Source organism: Octodon degus, unplaced genomic scaffold (assembly GCF_000260255.1).
Source record: "Octodon degus isolate 3935 unplaced genomic scaffold, OctDeg1.0 scaffold00012, whole genome shotgun sequence".
Lineage (NCBI taxonomy): Eukaryota > Metazoa > Chordata > Mammalia > Rodentia > Octodontidae > Octodon > Octodon degus.
This window is the reverse complement of record NW_004524588.1, coordinates 10,513,607-10,530,154: the sequence shown is the minus strand read 5'-3', so window position 1 is coordinate 10,530,154 and position 16,548 is coordinate 10,513,607. Positions and strand designations below refer to the sequence as shown.

The window sequence follows — 16,548 nt, the reverse complement described above, 5'->3', positions numbered from 1 at the left end:
TCCAGCCCTGATTTTTTTTTTTTTAATTGGAAGTTATTTTTCATTAAAAACATTACTAACCCAGCGTGGTGGTAGCGTGTCTGTAATCCCAGCACTGGGAGGCTGAGGACAGCAAGTTTAAGCCCAGCCTGTGCAACTTACAGATAATGCCTCAATTTTTTTTTTTTTTTTTTTTTTGCAGAACCAGGGATTGAACTCCGACCCTTGCGCTGGCCAGGGAAGCGCTTATTCTGAGACATCTCCCTCCCCCACCCCTTTTTTTTTGTGAATGCCTCAAATTTTTTAAAAAATCAAAAATGGGCAAGGAGTTTTCACTTTGGCAACATATATGCTAAAAAAAATGGGTTGTGAGTGTAGTTTAGTTCCAAGGCCCTGGTTTAATCCTTAGTACCACACACAAAAAGCATATATATAATTTTTCAAAGTGTATCTGTTAAAATCACAGATAAACACCTGAACTATATATGATTCCTAATTTAACGAGGAATATTATAATTTGGCTAACAGGTGAAGTTTCACTCACTTCTAATAAAACTGCCACACTACTAAAATATTACCTTGCACTTCTTCCATATATTACACACACACCCATATTTCCCTTATATCTTGGTAAGGAAAGTTATTTACCTGATATTGCACAATTTTGAGAGTGAAAACTCAGGGCCGAGGGGATGGCTCAGTATAATAAGTGCTTGTCTGGCAAGCACAATGGCCCGAGTTCAATCCCTGGTTCCACCAAAAAAAAAAAAAGAAAAGAAAAAGTGAAAACTATATTTCAATTATCCACTTCTAGACAACCTGCTTGGGTCCGCTTCTGTCCCTCTCTTACAGCTTTCTTTTCCTCAATAAATATATTCTGCTCTTAAAATTTATGCACCCCACTCCTCACCTGTTAGAACAGATTGTAACTATGCACCCTGCTACTTATTGTAGACTCACATATGGATTAAGAACTAAATCTAAACAGTTCAAAGAAATGGAAACAAGTAAACAACAAAGGCTGCCTACTCCCCACATTATGACTTTCTCTTAATAAAAAAGGGATAATGTAACAATTTATATTACCAAAAGGCACTATAAACGTGATTTTCTACTTCTTAAAAAATTTAGGGCTGGGGAGATGGCTCAGTGGAATAAGTGCTTCCCTGGCAAGTTCAATCTCCAGTTGTTCACCCCCCCCAAAAAAAAATGTATATGACTTTACTACATGATGAATTAACTTTCTACTTTTCATAATCACTAACAACAGGAACGCTCTGCTGATACTCAATGTATGTCCTGGATTGTTCTGTTTGTATCACATTGTATTTTTCAAAGATGATCATACCAAGATTTTCCATCCCCCTCTTCTTACAATAAATGTGTCAAAAGATAATATCTACATTACTACTCCTTAAATCTAAGCCAGCCTAAAATTATTTTTTGCTTTTGTGTTTTGAGACTGGGTCTCCTTATATAGTTTAGGCTGGCTTTGCACTCATTTTGTAGGCCAAGCTGGCCTCAAATTTATTATGATCCTCTTGTCTCAGCCTCCCAAATACTGGGGTTCCAGGTATATGCCAGCATGTCCTCCTCAGACCTGAGATTACTGCAGAAGTAATAATGTCAGGCGAGATGAGGTGGTGAGATCCTATAATCCCAGCACGGAGGAGGCTGAAGCAGGAGGATCCCTGGGAGCTCAGGCCAAACCCGGATACACAGGGTGTCCAAGGTCAACATGCACTGCTGGAAACTGATCGTATGTGTGAGGACAGGGCAAGGCCACAGTATCTAAAGCCGTTAAGCTATCTCAGTCTTGAGAAAAGTGTCCTGCCTGGACAATTTTAGTCATTAGCTGCTCGGCAATCATTTGTCTGTAATACTAACTTTGTAAAGGTATAAAGGCCCTACAATTGTTTTGGGGTCCTTTGTCAATCAGGCAAACAGGCCCCCAGTAACTCTTGTCTCTTATCTATCTTTTCCTCATTCCTGCTGCAGTTTCTCCCCAGGGTATAAGCAAAAAAATAAAAAATAAAATAAAAAAAAATCCTACTCCAATTTTGGGGGCTTGCTAGTTAGCTCAGTTGTTTAAAGCACCACTTGGGCAAACCAGTCGTCAGGTTCATGGGACCTTGGTTCAATCCCCAGATCCACAATCCACATCAGACCCACTCTTAAGGAAGCCTGAACTAGCCGTAAATAAATAAGTAAATAACTAAATAAATAAAATTCCTCTCTCCCCAGGGTATAGAGAGACTAAGGAGTCCCTATAATGTACTATACAAAGTGAGACCCTGTCTCCAAGTGATAATGCCAAGACTTTCAAGGTCATCAAAGGTAACAATTCTAGCAAGGCTCTCTCCTGAGTTACCAAGTAAATAACATGGTTCCCCTAATGTTGTCCAAAGAAGAGATCCTGTGAAGGGGCTAGAGAAACCTGCTGCTCTGTCCACAGCTACCCGTCTCCCCAGCCCAGCTTCCAGGCATGTGGCCTGCAGCATCACAGCACTTCCTGACAGTGCCAGTGCTCAGCCTTGCACCCTCACTACACACAAGCTGATGCTGTACACCCAGAAATAAACTAATCCTGCTGAGCCCTGCCCAAACGAGGCCACAGCAAGGGAAACCTAAATTGAGTTCCTACAAGTTGATTACATTAATAAATTCAAAGTCAATAACAGGGAATACCGTCTTCTAGATTTCCTTCCAAATTTAGAAATTACACCACCAGAACTAGGAGCCTCATGATATAAACACAAACTCCAACTTGCACCAGTAGTGGTGGTGCATCCCTGAAATCTCAGCACTTGAGAGGCTGAGGCAGGAAGATCACGAAGTTCAAGGCTAGCCGGCACACAAGTGAGTTTTTAAGGCTAGTATGAACTACACAGCAAGACTCTGTCCCCCACACCCCTACCAAAAAAAAAAAAAACCTCTCCAACTCGAGGCAAGCCTAGTGGTGTACCCCTGGCTGCTTAGGAGGCTAAGGCAGGAAGATCAAACGTCCAGGGCTAGTTTGGGCAACTCAGCGAGACTGTCCCAAAAACTAAGAAGAACTAGGGCTGTAGCTCAGTGTGAAAAAGAGGGAGAGGGTATAAGAAGAAAAAAAGAGCCAACTCCTATATTCATTCCAGGCACCAAGGTGTAAGCAGTCGCCCCTCCAACCCCTTTTTAAAAATTTTGTATCTATCTGCTACAGGGTTTCACTACACAGCTTAGACTCATAGTGATCCTCCTGTTTCAGCCTCCCCAGCACTGCATTTACAGGCATGCACCACCACACCTGGTCTTGATGGCCGGTTCAGCATGCCTGCGATGGAGCCAGTATAGCATGGGGTACTGAAAACTGAACTCTGGTCTTTGTGCTTGCCTAGGCAGGTGTTTAGACCACTGAGCTATCTCCGTAGCCAGTACTTCCCTTTTATACTTATTTAAAAAAAAAAGTGAGTAAGAACTGGTCTTGTTAAACAAAAAACAAAAAACAAAACAAAAAAAAAAAAAAAAGAAAAAAGAAAGAAAGTAAAAGAACTGGTCTTGAACCAGATTTAAGACATTTAGGCCAAACTGGATTTCTGTAAAGCCAGCTAGACTTGCTTTTCAAACTGCTGTGGTGCTGTAGGCTGGCTTTCAGGTCCCTAAACTCAGAAGCAAGAAGGAAAGCACAGGTAAGTGCCTATTTTATAGTACGTGTTATTTATGTCAAATTTCCCTCAGGCCCTCCTGCTCAGCCAAAGTGGAAGGAATTCTGCTTTCCTGATCTGATTAATCTGGACTGTGAATCAAACATAAAACTCACTTACTGCAAACTCCCACACCTAGTAAATAGTTCTGTCTCCTGTTTTATTTTCTGTAGTACCAAAGATCAAACCCAAGTTAGGAAACCTTCCTGCCTCAGCCTCCCAGAGTGCTAGGATTACAGGTATGTGCCATCATGCCCAGATGATCATGGTTTTTAATGACAAATTTAAGCAGGAATGGTAAGGTAAGCGTAATAAATGGCTGTCACTCTGAGATAATCATAAAACATTAGAAGCACACTAAAAATTATTAGCCAAAACCAAGATATTACTATCATTACTATAATTATAAGCTATCATCACTATAATTTAAAAGCTAAAATAGATTTTTCTAATAAAAAAAAGACTAGTCTATATCCCCATAATTATTTCTTTAGATAAAGATGAAAGATTTTCTCCCCAAAACCCAGCATCACTCATTAAACTGGCCACATGGGACTCTGTGCAACAGTGATGAAATCGCTGCCTGTCGTCACCACTGCGCACTGCATGTTATTTTACATTTGCTCCTAATCTCAGGTCTAGCTCCAAGATTACTCCACCTACATTCCCACAGTCAACAGACCAGCAGTTATATTAAAAAAGATTGGTAAAAAAAGAAAAGTGTAGGGCTGGCCAGATAGCTCAAAGGACTAAAGTGCCTTCTTAGGCAGAGCGCAGTGGTCAGGGTTCAATCCCCGTGTGCAGTGCCCTGGCACTGCGCTTAGACAGGTGTGGTGGCGTGCACCTATAATCCCAGCACTTGGGAGGCTGAAAACAGGAGAATTACTACGAGTCCAATCTACACAGTGAGACCCTGTAGACCCTGTACTACAATGAAAAAAAAAAAGTGTAATAGTAGAAACATCCTATTTCAGTTGATTCAATAAAGAGTGATCTTTCACTTTCTTTTAAAGATCTCAAGCAAAATGTGCATACAGAAGGGGACATGTGTTTAAAATGTTATAAAGCCAAGCACAGTGGCACACACATATAATGCCAGTGTTAAAAAAAAGAAAAAAACTACCGGGGGCCGGGGAGACAGCTCAATAGAATAAGCACTTGCCTGGCAAGCTCGGATTCTGAGTTCAATCACCAGTCCCGCAAAAAAAAGAAAAACTACCCACAACCAGGCATGTAGCACACGCCTGCACTCACAGCACTTGCGAGGCTGAGGCAGGAGGAGGATCACTAAGAGTTGAAGGCCAGCCTGAACTACATAGTGAAAATCTGGTCTAACATAAGGTGATACAGATAAATAAATAAGCAAGCACCGTTCACTTTTTGCCTCATGTGGCCACACAACTATTAACAGTAATACAGGAAGCATGCAGTAGGTCCTCTGGTCCTTCCACATCCAATTCACTTTAAGGAATCACTGAGTTACTAAACATAAACAGCTCATTCAGGGACCACAAAAGGTTAAATGCTAGATGTATGGAAAGAAGACCTGTACTGGTGGGGTGGCACACACCCAGAGTCCCAAATTCTTGGATAGTGGAGGAAGGTGGCTTCAGCCCCAAACACTTGGGCCAGCCTGAGCAACATAGTAAGAGCCCTAACACTGCCAGGCCTCTGAAATATAAAGAAGTTGGGCATTGTCACACACATCTATGATCCTAGCTCAAACTGAGGAAAGAGAATCCCAAAATTCTAGGCCAGCATGGGCAACTTTAGTGAGACCCCGTCTCAGAAATAAATATCAGGGGCTGGGGAGATGGCTCAGTAGAATAAGCACTTGCCTGGCAAGCGTAGGGCCCTGAGTTCAATCCCCAGTACAGCAAAAAAAAAAAAAAAAAGGAATACATATCAAGGGCTGGAAACGTTCTTTAATGCTTTCTGGTCAATTCCCAGTACTGCCATTCTGCTATTAAAATATATCCTGGTCTTTACTCTTAAAAATACTATACTAGGTCGGCAGACCCAGCACTACACAGTGAGAAACGGTCTCAAAAGAAAAAGAAAAAAATTAAACAAGGCCAAGCAAACAGCTTGCTCAGCAGTAAAGTGCTCGCCCCAAATGCATGAGGCTCCAAGTTCAAATACAGCACAATAATAATCCTAATTACAGGGCTGGTTAGATGGCTCAGTGGTCTAAAGCACCTACTTAGAACAAGCTTAGCAGAGCACAGGGACAGCAGTTCAATCCCCCAGCACCACATGCCAGCCAGCCCCGCCCCCTAGTGGGCTGAGCTGGCCACACACGCGCGCACACACACACACACACTAAATAAATAAATAAATTTAAAAAATAAATAAATAAAAAAGAAAAAACAAAAAAAAATAATCCTAATTACTGCCTGCAGAGAAGCACAAATGGACAATACACCACCATAAATATGAAACAGAAATACAGTGGCTTTTGAAACCAGAAACACCTCTTTAAAATAATCTTAAAAGCCAAGATATAACAAAGCTGCACCTGGCAACATTCTGAGTTTTGTAAAGAGGGGAGAATACACACTATTATGTTTTTGTCTTGAGGTCCATTTACTTTTATTTATTTATGTATTTGGTACAGGGTCTCACTACACAGCTCGGACTCCTAGTGATTCTCCAGTTTTCAGTCTCCCCAGCGCTGGATTACTGGCTTGCGGGGCGGGGCGGGAGCAGCAGGTGGTGCTGGGGATGAAGCTTGGTCCCTGTGCTTCTTACCAGCCCGAGGTCCATTTAAGGTCCGTGTCAGGTCTGCAGCAGAAACCACATATCTGAGCCTAAATTACTAGGAAAGGTAGCTGGTAAAGGCCTCCTTTCTCATTTCAGGGCTCCTACTAGGGCTTCCCGCCCCTACTCACACTTAGAGGAGAGAACTGTGAAGGCTAAACCCAACAGACCCAAGGCCTGCTCTCCACATGTGCCATGTCCCCTCACCCCACGCTGCAACACAGCTGTCACCTTACAGATGTGTGAGCAACTTCAGAGATGCTAAATTGAGTTAGTTCCTGATTTAATGTTTCATGCTGTCACTGCTCAACATTGTTTTAAATTTAGTTGTTTTCCTTTTCCTTTTCTGTTCTTTTTTTTATTAAGAGTAGACAAATTGGGGCTGGGGAGACAGCTCAGCTGCCTAAGCACCTGCCTGGCAAGCAGCAGGACCCAGGTTCCATCCCCAGTATGGCATCGTGCCTTGTGGTCCCATGCCATGCCATGCCAGCTAATGAAACCAAGCATGATGGCACATGCCTGTAATCCCAATGGAAAGGCTGAGACAAGAGAATCACTACAAGTTCGAGCTGTGTAGCAAGACCCTGTACCAAATAAATAAATAATAACAAAAGGGGAGGGGGGCTAGGGATTTGACTCAGTGGTAGGACACTTGCCTAGCAAGCTGGAAGCCCTGGGTTTGGTCCTCAGCACTGAAAACAAAAAATAACCCCCATCTAAAGAAACAATTCAACTAAAAAAATACAGGTTAAAAAAAAAAAAGTAGAAAAATTTACTGGGGAAAAGGAATGGCTCTGGAGACAGGGGTCATCAATGGATTGGCTCAATTTAGTTATTTTGGTGATGGTGTGTCTAGAAATATTGAGAAACTAAATGAAAATTCTCAAGCAAAAAGCTTTTCCTTCAGAAATAACTGATTTTCTTAAGGGTCCCAAGGAAATTAGGTTTACTTTCCTTTGATTCGGCTCCAAAACATTACTTTTCCTACCTCCGCTAAATAACTCCAACGTCCTAGGTTCCTAACAGTCCTACTTCCAGCTAACCGGGTCTTACAGTTCCCAAACTTCTTTCCCACATTTCCATTTTCCCGTAATACTTGGGTGCCACCACACCCAGCTACACCAGTAAGCTTTAAAGTGTGGAGATAAAAGTTGAACAGAGGGTGCTTCCTAGCTGTTTTTTTTGGCAGGTAGGGTACAGGGGATTGAACCCAAGGTCTTCACACTAAGATTTACATGGGGGAGGGAGGGAGAGAAGGGAGAGAGCGAGAGAGAGAGAGACTGAGAGTGAGACAGACACAGAGAGACACACAGAGAGCGAGTGAGCGCATGACCATGCACTTGCATGGACTGAGACTCTAAGTTACTGACTTGCCCAGGTTGAGCTCAAACTTGGGCTTCTCCTGCTTCAGCTTTCCAGAGTACTGAAAGCACACTAACACATGCAGCCCCCTGACTAGCATGTTGAGTTCAAACCCACTGCAAAAAACATACGGATTTCATACTTTGTATGCACATAGGTGTATAGGCATGTGTGTACAGATACATAAATCTTTTCTTTTGCATGTGAGTATCAGGAATTGAACTCAGGACCCTCAGGACCTTGCACTTGCCAGGGAGGCGCTTGTGTCACTGAGCTACATATCCCTGGCCCCTCTATCTTTTTAAGTGAAAAGGTTTATCCTACCATATTTGCAAGTTTCTGCAGGACTCGTCTGCAGACACTTGCCATACATTTAACTCTTTGTAAAGTGATTTTTTGGTTATTAAATATCTGCTTCCTGATGTAAAGCAGCATAAGAGAACACCAAGGCAAGAAGACCACAAATTCAAGCCCAGCCTGAACAAATTAGAACTTTAGAACATGCTGTCTCTGAAGAAAAAGAAATAAGAAAAAAACAGTTGTAATCCCAACACTCAGGAAGCTGAGGCAAAAGGATCACTGCAAGTTTCCAGCCAGCCTGGGCTACAACGTGAGTTCAAAGCAGGCCCCAAGTGCATAGTGGAGACCCTGTCTAAAAACAAGACACTAAGGCTGAGGAAGAGATAGCCCTCTGAGGCATAAGTACCTGCCTAGCAAGTGAAAGGTCCTGAGTTTAACCTCCGTTACCACAAATGAAAGAAAAGGAGGAAATGAGGGATGGGGGGAGGGCAAGTGGGATGGCAGGCAGATGGACTGACTGGTAGGTTAGGGATGTAGCTCAGTGTGAAGGCCCTGGGTTCGACCCCTACACTGGGAACACATCTGTCCATGCCCTGTCATGCAGCACACACCTATAAACCCAGTACCAGGAAAGTAAGGCAGGAGGATTGCTAATTTTTAAAATGCTGTTTCATATTTGTACAGCCTGTGGTTGCAGTCAGGTCAGAGCCTTCTTTTACTCAAGGCTGAACCCCCAGCACAAGCAGTAGCTGGCACACAGAGATCCATCCTCTACATTTGTAGAGTAAATGCCTGCCATATACTGGAGTAACACTAAAGAGCTGTGCACCAAACACTTCACATAGAACCCAGAACAATCTTATGGAATAAGAATTGGTATTGTCCCCTTTTGTAAACAAGAAGCCTGAAGTATTAAGATGTTAAACCCTATTTTGGCATCTCAAGTCACTGCTAAAACATCGAGGGCTCATGATATCCAATGCTGTGTTAGGTACCACAAAGATCAAAATGGGCAAAACTGTTCTGACCTCAAAAATGCCACTGCAACAGCAAAGATAAAGCAGTCAGTCATACAACATGAGCTCTTTATAATACCTTTTTAGCAACAATTATTTTATTCAGTCTCTCAGAATTAACACCTAACCCTGGTTTGCACCTGAGGAACTAAGGCTACAATATATTACTCAAAATCATGACATACTAGAACCTGAATGATCCTTAGTTTCGGATTACACGCTCTTTCCACCACAATGGTCTACATCCCTCCACCAATGAAAGAGAAAAAAAAAAAAAAAAACAAGGGAATTACAGGGACAAAAAACGACAGGAAAACATCATTCACTGCACTACTAGGGTGGATTATAAAGGTTTGTCACTAAAAATTTGAAGCAATTGAAAGTATCAGAATCTATAAAAAGAAAATCAAGAAAAGCGCATCTGCTAAAGAAGGCTTGAAGACATATAAAGAGGTTTACCTGGGCCATAAGGGAGCAGCAAGGCAGGGAGAAGTGCTGAGGAGGTCAGATCAGTGTGGGTGCTCAGGGAGCCCCACAGCGCTTCCCATCCTACCACAGTCCCGCCAGCACCTTCACTGCACCTCTCCCTCCCCCAGACCCTGAGCCATTCAGTGCTACACGTGGAGAAATCTGTCATCCAGCAAAAAATAGCCAATGAAACAGGCAAAGTATGAAGTTTCCCGCTAGAAGAAATAAAGCCAAACTAACACACGATAGATGAAGTGGAAAGCATTCTGCCCTCCTATGGCCCACACAGAAAGTCCTGCACTAGTAATATCTATGTCTGCTACAATCTCGCTCACATGCAGGATTCCCTAGCTAATCCAACAACATGGTCTCAATGCTTCTTAGAAGTAAAATGGCTCCTTGGACCTCCATATTAAGTACAATCTTGAAATATGTAGGTTTTTTTAATTGCCCTTGTTTCATTTTTAGCACAAAGCCAAACTTGAGTTACAGTATGTTATCAATGAATACTCAGATCTACAGGAAGCTCTTTTCCCTAAATACAATGAAAGTCAAAAGAGAAGCAAGAAACAGTTCTGAACAGACTATAGGCAACTGCTTTAGAAATGAAAGAAGTATCTAAGAGAGCTCTAGCTCAAAACAGGAGTATACACCAAAGCACTGAGTTGCCTCCATCATACAATCCTCAAATTTTAATGACAACCTCAACATGTCATGTGGTTTAAAAGTTTGGCCTGTGTACCATAGCAGAAAAAGACCTTCAGACACTCCTGGGACAGTGAGCTGTAAGCCTGTTTTCCTAACAAGCACCTGGGCAACTGGCAGGCAATCTCCAAAGCAGCACTTTGAAGGCTGAGGCAGAAACCCCTCAGTTCAAGGCCAGCCTGGGACAAGGTCAGCCTGAAGTATCCAGTAAGATCCTGCCTCAAAAAAACACGAAAGCAAAACCTAACATTAAAGCAAACTATACCTCAAAACCTGCAACCGAACTGGAATTTCAACCTCTGACCCGTAAAACGGTAAAAGCCATGGCCCCTGCCGACCACATTCTCTACCCAACCTATCAAAAGTGCCAAGCTTATACGGGCACTTTTCACTTGACCACTGGGTACACTCAGAAAGGCTGGTAAGGGGCCAGGATAATATAGCTTAGTGGCACAAACGCCTGCCTAGTAAAGTAAGCACAAGGTCCTGAGTCTGATCCCTGGTACTGCAAAAAAAAAAAAAAAAAAAAAAAAAAAGGCTGGTAAAAGTGGCTGAAAGTGATTCTATCTTTTCCAAAGTAAATTTTGACCTACATTCTAAATGGAGAAGAAAAGAAATCCTTATATAAAAATAAAAACATAAAGAACAAAAAATAAAAACCCTAAAATACAGGTCATCATGAACATACCTATACCCATAAATTAAAGGTAGTACTTTACTCTGCAATCCGATTAATAGCTTGTAATACTTGGGAAACTAAAATAATCAATTTTTTGTATTTTTGGTTCTTGAGAAAGGGTGGCATTATGCAGCTCAGGCTGGCCTTAAACTTGTGGCCACCCTCCTCCTGAGTGCTGAGACTAAGGTGTATGCCACCACTTCGGGCTACTATTTGAAATTTTCCAGTATCAATATATATTTCAGTACAGGGGTGGCATTTAATTATACTTAGACAACATTTATTCAACAGTTCTTAAACTATTCTTTCTTATACTTTTTTATGATATATTAGAAAACTGAATTAAAATGAAATGTATAAAAAATAGTTTTCAAAAGTTCACTTCAAATTAATGTAAAACATGTTAATCTTACTAAAAGTACTTAAGTTTAAGTACAAAGTAAAACACAAGTGCCGGGGACATGGCTCAGTGGAGTAAGCACTTCCTTGGCAAGCGCAAGGGCCTGAGTTCAATCCCCGGATCCGCAAAAAAAAAAAAAAAAAAAAAGACAACGAAAACAAAGCAAAACACAAGCTAGCTTTCAGTGGTATCTCACAGGTAAATATACCCCCCAATAGTCCATCTTATGGCACAATGGGAAGCTGAAGCAGGACTGTTACAAGTTCAAGGCCAGCATGAGCTGAGCTACATATACATAGTGACTTCAAAGCCAGCCTGAATCACCAGTGTGACCTTGTCTCAAAAATAAAGTAAAATCTGTATTATTTTCTTTAAAAAAAAAAAAAAAAAAAAAAAACATGTAAGAAACTTGAAAATTCTAGTGCATAGCAGATAAATTCAAAAGTACAATGGAATTTAAATGAAAAAAACAGACTTTCTAAATAAAGGTGTAATGACAATAGAACTGCAACCATAAAATGACACATTTTTAAAAGCACTTTCATTATACTCTTCTATGAATTACAAAAATAAAGACTTTCTAGCCAGATGGGAGTACACCTGAAGTCCCTGCATCTGGGAGGCAGAGGCAGGATTGCTGGGAGCTCAAGGCCAGCCTGGGAGACATAGTGAGTTCAAGGCCAGCCTGAACTACATAGTGAGACCTTGTCTCAAAACAACAGCAAAAATGACTTTCTACCATGAACTCAAGACTTCACTCCAATCTGCTGTAATCTAAAAAATAGTTTTAAGAATAACAGATCCTAGGGCCAGCCAGATACCTCAGCAGACTGAAGCACCTGTTTAAGCAAAGCACAGCTGGGGCATGTGCAGTGCCAGCCTCGACCCCAGGGCCAGCTGAGGTGGTGATTGAGACTCAGTGTGGCGGCACACCTGTAATTCCAGCGCTTGAGAGGCTGAAAACACTGAGTCAGATCTACTCCAATCTACATAGTGAGACCCTATACACCCTGTCCTAAATTCATTAAAAAAAAAAAAAAAAGGATGCTTTCCTTGTACAAAATAGACTTAGGCCACATGCAGGCCTATAATTGCTGTAGAGTACTTGGATGGTTGACAGAATTGCCACTGGAAGGACAGTTTGGTAACTTGAGACTCTGAGTGTACAGATGCCCCAAGTTCAGAAAGCCCCAATAACCATAAAAAGTAACTCTCAAAAACAATGACAACAAAAACCTCAATGCCAACAAGGGCAGTTTAGATTATCAAGATCACAAACCAGTAATTCACTTCTTCTCCTGTACAAGTGACAACTCCATTATCCTGAAATACTTTATAGTTTCTAATGTTTTAAGTACAGAAAAGTAAGTATACTCAGGTATTAAGTTTAAGCCTTATTAGGACTTGTAACACCAATCTCTAATTCTTTATTCTGAGATGTTCAAATGAGTACTATATGTCAAATGAAACCAAAAACTCCACTTGCTGAACTATTACTTGACCAGTGTAGTTTAAAGAACTCTTAACATATTTCACTTGCTATTTAAAGTGAATTATTCTAACTTTGGAGAAATGGTAATACAGGACTTGAGAACCTTCATTTAGATCCAGTTCTACCATTTCTATATCATACTTACCAGGTTTTTTTTTTTTTTTTATGGAACTGGAGATTGAACTCAAGCCCTCTCCATATATGCCAGTTCACCACCACTGAACCTCATGCATAACCCTGTGTGTGGGCATGTGTGTGAGACAGAGACAGAGAGAGAGACCAGAGACAGAGAGAGACAGGGAGAGAGACCCCTAAACTGCTAGGCCCCAACTTGTGATCCTCCTATCTCAGCCTCCCAAATAGGGGCCTTTGCATTGTACCTGGCTCCAGGCTGTTTTGAATAAGCTGCTCAACTTGCTTTTTTTTCATTTGCTAAATAAATGGAAGTCAAAGTAACACCTCTCGAAGCATAACTATGAGAATGAGATGGAGACACTGGAACTGTGCAGTGCCAAGCAAGTGTATGTATGTACACTAAACAAAAAAACCTGTAGAGAAGGACTATGAACTAAAGTCAACTTTCAAATATAGTGTAACCAATGTAAGCAGAGTAAAGCGATATATAGCACATGCTTTACTGTGCACTTCACACGTCAACTTTAAATCTTCGAAAAAACATTCTTTCTACCCATACCTATAGAGTTTTGCAACTGTTTTAATGTTTGAACGGTTTATTTTACACCCATTCAAGATAACGTGAAATACGTTAACTAGATGTAAAAGTAAATGTCAAAAACAATTTATTAGACTTTCAAAATAGGCCTTTGTACTCCTTGTAGCATTAAGTATAAAATGTTCATTCATATCATGTAACAATCAGAATTCCTAAAACTCATAAATCAAAACAAAACTGAAATCAAGACCTTAAATCAAAATTATAGACTTAAAAAGTCTACTACTCACCAAAATATCAGATGGTCAAAGTAAAAGCTAATATACTTTTAAAATATGCATGGTGTGATTCTAACTAAAATCTATATTAGAAACCAACTAAAACTACGAAAGTTTTCCGAAGTGATAGAAAGTAACGATATTAAAAACTGAAATCTATTACAACTATTACAACTGCTTAAGTGTCCTCAAAAACACGGGGTGCATTTTCTTCAGTCTCCACGTTACTATAACAAGCTTTAGAAAAACAGCAATTCCTTCCGAGGCCTCCCTGACGACTCGAAAAGCATTAACTGAAACCATGACCCTCGCGTTGAAACACAACTGTGTAACAGAAAAATTCAAGCCACCTAATGCTTTACCTTCTCGAATGCATTTTCTTAAAGGTTCCAACTCTCTCGTTCTGCAGTTAATACACCCTGCAGCTATTCTTTTCCACGATTTTTTAACGTGTTTTAAACTTTGCCCCAGATCTGACCACAAAATAAGTAGTGAAAGATTAAAAATCACGATGAAGACTGCATCACCGACTACAAATGAGGGTTTTTAAGAAAGCAATGGTATACTACAAAACAATAGTCTTTTTTTTTTTCCCAAGTCGAGAAAAGTGGTCCAGTTTGGGGTCTCCTCCCTACACAAGGAAGTTGTGCTCAATCCGGGCGAGACCAGCCATATTGGAAACACTTGTCAATTACAGTTCTGACAAGTGTCGCGAGCACGCTCGCAGGAGGCTAACCTTGTGCACCGAGGTGTACCCCGAGGCCCTCTCCGGCTCCGCGAGGGGCTCTGCGTCTGCGTGGGGACTGTCCCCGAGCCGGAGCCGACCGCCCTCAGGTCGCCAAGGAGCGCAGGGCCGCGGGGCGCGGAAAGGGGGCGGGGAGAGGAGAGTTGGGGGAGAAGGCTGGAGTTGGAAGCCGCTAGCCGCGGCGAGGCGAGGGGCGCGGCGGCCGCGCGGGACCCGCCAGCGGAGCCTGGGGGAGGGGTCGGCACTCGGGGCGCAGAGGGGGTCACGGAAGAGCCCCCGGAAGGAGGCACGGGAGGGGCGGCGGCGCAGCACTGACCTGTCCTCCGAGTCCATGCGGCTCAGGGGCTCCCCGTCCGACGACATCTCCAGGCTGCCGCGCCGGCCGCCGGAGGTCGCGCTGCTTCCGCCTCCCCCGGTGCCGTAGCCCTCGTCGCCGCCGCTCGAGACGACGCTGCTGCTGCTGCTGCCGCCCCCCAGGCCGCCCGGGCCGCCCCGCGGTCCCTTGGGCTCCTCCAGGCCCTCCTTGCCGTCGCCATCCCCGCTGCTGCTGCTGGCGGCGCCGGGGCTGAGCGAGCGCGTCTCGTCGCTGCTGCTCCCGCCGCTGCTGCCCACCAGGCTCTCGGCGCTGCTCTCCTCGCCCGCGCCGCTGCTGCTGCTCTCGTCCTCCTCCTCCTCTTCCTCCTCCTCGTCGTCCTCCTCCTCGTCCTCGTCCTCCCCGGCCTGGCTGGCGCTCTCGGGGCTCGGCTCCGACATCGTCTCCGCCTCGCCGCCCCCCGCGCCGCCGCCGCCGCCGCCGCCGCCCCCGCCGTTCAGGAGCAGCGCCGCCACCGTCGCGGCCTCCGCCTCCTCTTCCTCCTCCTCCTCTTCCTCCTCCTCCTCGGGGGGCTCAGCCCGGCTCCGCGCCGCCGGGCCCGGGCTGCCAGGGGGCAGAGGGCTCAGGCGGGCGAGCTCCTCCAGGTCGGCCATGTCGGTGATAGCGGCGGCCATGGCGGCGCCTGCTCCTCCTCCTGCTCCCCGCCGCCGCCGCCGCCGCCTCCCTCTCTCGAGTCGGGCTCCCTCGCCCCCTCCCAAGCGCCCCAAACTCGGCCGCCGCCGCAAAGCAGGAGGAGGGCCCGCGGGCTGCGTCAGCCTGCACACGCGCTACGGAGCCCGCGCGGGGACAGGCGGCCGGCCGCGCACTCCCGACGAGACAGCTGCGCGCCTGCGCAGCGACGCGAGACGGCGCCCCCTCCCTCCCGCGGAGGCCGCGCGCCCCGCCCCCACCCCGCCCCGCCGCGAGCGCGGAGTTTCCTAGGGGCTTCCCACGCCTTCGCCGAGCTGCGGAAAGCCGTGGGGGCTTTCTGACTCCCGCTCCGGGGGGCCAGCCCCGTTCCCAGGGTGGCTGGGGAGCGCGCAGATGTGCAGGCGCTGAGCCAGGCAGCGGGCAAGTTCTTGGCCTGGTGAGACCTTAGTCCACGACGCACGAGCCGAGGTCGTGGAAAATATGCCTGGTGGCGTGAGCGTTCCTGGGATTCTCGCACTCTGGGAGGCTGAGGCGGGACGATCGCAACCCCGAGCCCTGCCTGGAGAACTTAAACTTAGCGGGACCCTGTCTATACACAAATAAGTCTGTAAAATTCTTAAAGGAGGTGGGGCCTGTGCTCGGTGTAAGACCCGATTTCAATCCCAGTACCAAAAACAAATCACCATGCACGGTATCAAATCTGTGCATGCAATGCGGTCCCGCAGGTTTTAATCCATCCTGTTTTATTATCCCAAGGATAGGTGAGCAGTTGTCTCTGGTTCAAATCTGAAAACTTCTAAGCTCATGAGCACCATAAAAATTCTGTAAGGCTGCATACTATACATCTTTGTAGAGTTTAAAGTTATACTTCTGTTCTGCTAACTTGTCACAGCTATTTTGTCGGTCGCCCGGCAACAGCCATGGTGGTGGTGAGACAGGGTTTCACTGTGTAGCCCAGGCTGGCCTCAAACTGTCCAAGATCAGCTTCTTGCCTCAGCCTCCCAAGTG

The 16,548-nt window shown here is 44.5% G+C and overlaps 1 protein-coding gene across 2 annotated transcripts in view; it reads right to left on the bottom strand.

Moving 5' to 3' along the window:
- Positions 1–15,721, bottom strand: part of Aebp2 (AE binding protein 2) — a 74,449-nt gene extending 58,728 nt beyond the window's left edge. Inside the window, exon 1 of one of the 2 annotated variants that reach the window (XM_012513592.2) lies at positions 14,854–15,721. In XM_012513592.2, coding sequence (XP_012369046.1) covers positions 14,854–15,524 — 671 coding nt within the window. In that variant the 5' untranslated portion in view covers positions 15,525–15,721. The remainder of the gene's footprint in view (positions 1–14,853) is intronic. The other variant, XM_004626109.2, reaches the window with a different exon arrangement.
- Positions 15,722–16,548: the final 827 nt, after the last annotated feature.